Below are 5,611 nucleotides of genomic sequence, written 5' to 3' on the forward strand. Positions count from 1 at the left end.
TTTTTAACCAATTCCCTTCCCTCTTTCTCGGTCAAGGAATAAATAGACAATATCATTTTCCTCTATGCATTGTGCAACTATGAAGCAAAACAGAAAAAACATAGCTACAATTCTCTTTAAATCATAAGGTACACACTTCGGTTTCCTTTAGCTGACCACTTTCTTTTATGTAAAAGAAAATGATAAAAAGTTCCTTTAATTTATTTCTGTTTTTTCATTGGTCTTCTAATTTTACAAAAATTTCCAGTTGTTTCTTTTTAACATTTCCCCCTCAGAAAGGCCAAAGGCAAGGGATTTAAATTGCCAAGTTCTTAAAAGACATGTGAAGTCTTTTAAGAAAAAAAGAAATTCAAATGGTATATTTAATCTAGGGAGTATTATTTAAAATAATAAATACAAGGTCCCCTTGTAGCCAGGGCCTAAACACTGGAAAATTTTACCTTGCGGCCTAAACATGTAAATCCATTCCATTTTTGTAAAGTCTGTTTCTGGAAAGAAGATCGCTTGCCTGCGAGGTCTGATGTTTTGCTCATTTTTACTTTTTTGAGAACGACCACAATGCTAAGTCATAACTGACCCTCAGCATTTCCAGATGTGGAACCGAGTGTCAGCATACATTTCCCCAGATGCGTTTTGAGCCTGGGCTTGGCTCGCAGTGCTGCCCAGAACACACATGGAGAAGGCGCTGAGGTAGTGACGGGCCTTCCATGTGAAAGGGCTTTCCTTGCATCCCGCCCAGCACGAAGCTGATGTGGAAGCCAGCTCTGAGGAGCCAAGAGAGCCATGGCGTTGGCTGCTTTGGAAGACTGACTATCCCCAGTCCCAGAGTGAGAAATACCAAGACACTGGGGAGCACGAGGACCCAAGAGAGAGGAACCCAACCCTCGCTCAGGTATTGTGAGCTTTATTTCAAGACACAGAAATGTCTAGCTTTCTCCGCTAACATTGTATTGCCCCCAGCTCCATGTGTATATATGGTTATAGAACCTTTAAGGAACCAGAGGAAGGCTGGCTGAGGAGAGATTCTTCAACTAGAAGGAAAGAGAACGGCATACCGAGGCTCAGAGGAGGCGCAGTGTGGAAAATACAAAGGTTTGCAGCGGTTGCTGGGGTTCTGAGAAGCAGAGCCACTGGGAACGGGACTGAGAGCAGCCATAACTGCTCGCTCCACCCGCCCTGTTGATCCCGTGCGACCGGCCCCGCCCAAGCCCTGCCTTGCGAAGAGCCATTTGCTGGATAGCCTCAGGCAAAGTCTGGATTAGTACCTCCCCAGAGGACAGAAGTTTTCCCACTGCAGACACAGCTAATTCTCACAGCTAGTCGGCCTGGAGGTCAAATCCCTATAGTATTAACTACAACAATCAATGCTTAACTACAACAAGACTGCGCACAAAGACCACTAGGGGGTGCACCAAGAAAGCGTAAAAAATGCGGAGACAAAGAAACAGGACAAAACTATCAAGGGAGAATATTGAGTTCAGAACCACACTTTTAAGGTCTCTCAAGAACTGTCTAGAAGCCGCCGATAAACTTATTGAGATCTACAAGAAATCTAATGAGACCCTCGATGCTGTGATAAAGAACCAACTAGAAATTAAGCATACACGGACTGAAATAAAGAATATACAGACTCCCAACAGCAGACCAGTGGAGCTCAAGAATCAAGTCAAAGATTTGAAATGCGAAGAAGCAAAAAACACCCAACCGGAAAAGCAAAATGAAAAAAGAACCCAAAAATACGAAGATAGTGTAAGGAGCCTCTGGGACACTTCAAAGTACCAACATCAGAATTATAGGGGTACCAGAAGATGAGAGAGAGCAAGATATTGAAAACCTATTTGAAGAAATAATGACAGAAAACTTCCCCCACCTGGTGAAAGAAATAGACTTCCAAGTCCAGGAAGCACAGAGAACCCCAAACAAAAGGAATCCAAAGAGGACCACACCAAGACACATCATAATTAAAATGCCAAGAGCAAAAGACAGAGAATCTTAAAAGCAGCAAGAGAAAGAGACTCAATTACCTACAAGGGAATACCCATACAACTGTCAGCTGATTTCTCAACAGAAACTTTGCAGGCCAGAAGGGAGTGGCAAGAAATATTCAAAGTGATGAATGCCAAGAACCTACAACCAAGAGTACTTCATCCAGCAAAGCTATCATTCAGAAGTGAAGGTCAGATAAAGAGCTTCACAGATAAGGAAAAGCTAAAGGAGTTCATCACCACCAAACCAGTATTATATGAAATGCTGAAAGGTATCCTTTAAGAAGAGGAGGAAGAAGAAAAAGGTAAAGATACAAATTATGAACAACAATTACATATCCATCAACAAGTGAATCTAAAAATCAAGTGAATAAATAATCTGAGGAACAGAATGAACTGTTGATTATAATAGAATCAGGGACATAGAAAGGGAATGGACTGACTATTCTTGGGGGGTGTGTGTGGGAGATGCGGGAAGAGACTGGACAAAAATCGTGCACCTATGGATGAGAACAATGGGTGGGGAGTGAGGGCAGAAGGTGGGGTGGGAGCTGGAAGGAGGGGAGTTATGGGGGGAAAAAAAGAGGAACAAATGTAATAATCTGAACAATAAAGATTTAATTAAAAAAAAAACCCTTTAAGTGCCAGGCGGGTAGTTAATCACTTAAACTACGAACAATCACGCTTAAGCTACATAATCTTTACTCCCTGGAATGGAGATAAGAAATGCCCTAACCTTTGGAATAGAAATTGATAGGATTAAAATCAACTGGTATAAATACCGATGTAACAAGACAACAAAGGACAGAACTTGGCTGGAGATCCTGGACTGAACTTGGCTAGAGAACCTGGCCAGGCTGCTGATCAACTGAACGCTGTCTCCGTGTGCTTTCTTCTTCGACGACTCCGTCCACACCTTTGGGAACCCCTGGACCTGTTGGGGTTGGACCCCAACAGACCACCCAACACCGAGTATTAAAAAGGAGGCAAGAGTGACGTTAGACGCAGCAAGCACTTAGGACGCGAACGCTCCTCTTCCTTCCTCTTTCTCGACTCCATCTTGGCGGGAGCGGCACAGGCCGCAGTTCAGTTGCCGACATGCAGCTGTTTGTCCGCGCCCAGGAGCTCCACACCCTCGAGGTGACCGGCAGGGAGACTGTCTCCCAGATCAAGGCTCACGTAGCCTCCTTGGAGGGCATCGCTCCGGAAGATCAGGTCGTGCTCCTGGCAGGCACACCCCTGGAGGATGAGGCTACCCTGGGCCAGTGTGGGGTGGAGGCGCTGTCCACTCTGGAAGTAGCTGCCCGCGTGCTTGGAGGTAAAGTCCACGGTTCTCTGGCCCGTGCTGGGAAAGTCAGAGGTCAGACCCCCAAGGTGGCCAAACAGGAGAAAAAGAAGAAGAAGACTGGTCGGGCCAAGCGACGGATGCAGTACAACCGGCGTTTTGTCAATGGTGTGCCCGCCTTTGGCAAGAAGAGGGGCCCCAATGCCAACTCTTAAAGCCCTTTGTCGTCTGAGGCAAGCCCGGCCACAGGGCTCAGTGGTTGAGCTTTGACCTGTGAACCAGGAGGTCACGGTTTGATTCCCGGGTTGCAGGTTCGATCCCCAGTGTGGGCCGTGCAGGAGGCAGCCAATCAATGAGTCTCATCATTAATGTTTCTCTCTCTCTCTCTTCCTCTCTGAAATCAATAAAAATGTTTAAATAAATAAAAAAAATTAAAATGTTTTTCAATTACAGTTGACATACAATATTTTATTATTTTCAGATGTGCAACGTAGTGGCTAGACATTTATATACCTTAGGAAGTGATCACCCTGATAAGCCTACTGCCCCCTGGCTCCACACATAGTTATTACAATATTATTGACTATATTCTCTATGCTGGACTTCACATCCCTGACTGTTTTGTAACTGCCAATTTGTACTTCTCAATCCCTTTACCTTTTTTCACCCATCCTCCTAATCCCCTTCCCATCTGGCAATCATCAATTTGTTCTCTATATTTATGAGTTTGTTTCTGTTTTGTTTGTTCACTTATTTTGTTTTTTAGATTCTACATATTAGTGATAATGTCTTTTTCTGTCTGACATATTTCACTTAGCATAATACCCTCTGGGTCTATCCATGTTGTCTCCAATGGCAAGATTTCATTCTTTTTTATGGCTGAGTAATAATTTACTGTATATATGTACCACCACTCTCTTATCCACTCGTCTATTGATGGCCACTTGGGTTGCTCCCATATTTTGGTTACTGTAAATAAAGTTGCAATGAACATAGGGGTGCATATATCTTTTTGAATTAGTGTTTTGGATTTCTTTGGATAAATACCCAGAGAGAAATTGCTGGGTCATAAGGCAGTTACATTTTTACTTTTTTTTTTTTTTTTTTTTTGAGAAACCTCTATACTGTTTTCCATAGTGGCTGCACCAATTTACAACCCCATCAACAGTGCATGAGGGTTAGCTTTTCTTCACATTCTCGCCAATACTTGTTGATGTATTGATGATAGCCATTCTGACAGGTGTGAGGTGATATCTCATGGTGGTTTTAATGTGCATTTCTTTGATGATTAGTGATGCTGAGAATCTTTTCATTATGGTTACATACTCTTTGTAATCATAAGTTAAATTATTAATAATATTCCCTTTAGTAGCTAGCTTATAATTGATCATTCCCCTATTATTGGGAGTTAAGCGCTTTCTAATTGTTTAACATAATAAATAATCTTTAATAGTATTTCCATGGACCTGATTGCTTTTAAACTATAGTGTGTCCCAAAAAATGTATACACACTTTGAATGATTATAAAGTCAGCATTTATACTTCAACTGCATTTTCAAATTTCCAGTAGCATTTTAGTATGAATTTCCTTTGTTCAAAGCTTAGTGTGACTGAAAAGAAACAATTGAGCTATCAGCTGTTAAAAGTGTGTATACATGTTTTGGGACACCCTATATTTTGTGGTGTTTCCTATTTTTTGGAGAGTTTCTTTCAATTGGATTTACATGGATCATTGGTGTCGATACAGTACCTCTTAAGTTACACAAACACTTGGAAATCCATTAATAAGCAAGACAAAAAATAAAAAATCTGAGAAATTGTCTATTCAATGAAATCTGAACATAAATCTGCAGTGAGATCTATGCAACCCTTTAAAAATAAAAATGACTTTTTAAATACAAAAATGAAAAAATAGACCAAATTGCCCACAACCTTAACCACCCAAGTACACTAATTCTACAACCACATATGTCAGAATAATACTATTGTGTTAATTTTGCTCAGTCCTTTGTAGAGAAAAAGGAACAGAGCAAAAGCTTATATAAAGTGCTTTCTTTGTGCCAGATGGTGTAGTAAAAGTTTTATGTGATATTCTAACTCATTTAACCCTTGATAAAAAGCTATGAGGAAACTTCTGTTATTTTTTCTATTTTATAAATGAGAAGATTGAACATCAGAGAGGTTTAGGTAAGCTGCCCAAGCTCACAGCTGGTAGTAGGAGGGTTGTGGTATGAACCCACGCATTTGGTTCTGGAATCTAGGCTCTTCATCACTATACTTACTTTCCAGAATTCAGGTTTAAGTCTGTATTTGGCTTTCTTCAGTAACATTACATCATATA

The 5,611-nt window shown here is 41.3% G+C and overlaps 1 protein-coding gene across 1 annotated transcript; it reads left to right on the forward strand.

Moving 5' to 3' along the window:
* Nucleotides 1-3,023: 3,023 nt before the first annotated feature.
* Nucleotides 3,024-3,485, forward strand: LOC139007227 (ubiquitin-like FUBI-ribosomal protein eS30 fusion protein). The gene has a single exon (XM_070410452.1). The coding sequence runs from the start codon at nucleotides 3,084-3,086 to the stop codon at nucleotides 3,483-3,485; it is 402 nt and encodes a 133-aa protein (XP_070266553.1). The 5' UTR covers nucleotides 3,024-3,083.
* Nucleotides 3,486-5,611: the final 2,126 nt, after the last annotated feature.

The sequence above is a fragment of the Myotis yumanensis genome, unplaced genomic scaffold, assembly GCF_028538775.1.
Source record: "Myotis yumanensis isolate MYYU_CA2020_CCGP unplaced genomic scaffold, mMyoYum1.0.hap1 SCAF_1, whole genome shotgun sequence".
In the NCBI taxonomy this organism is placed as follows: domain Eukaryota; kingdom Metazoa; phylum Chordata; class Mammalia; order Chiroptera; family Vespertilionidae; genus Myotis; species Myotis yumanensis.

Excerpts from the sequence above, each read along its gene's own strand:
- LOC139007227 (XM_070410452.1), top strand. The coding sequence starts at position 3,084 with ATGCAGCTGTTTGTCCGCGCCCAGGAGCTCCACACCCTCGAGGTGACC.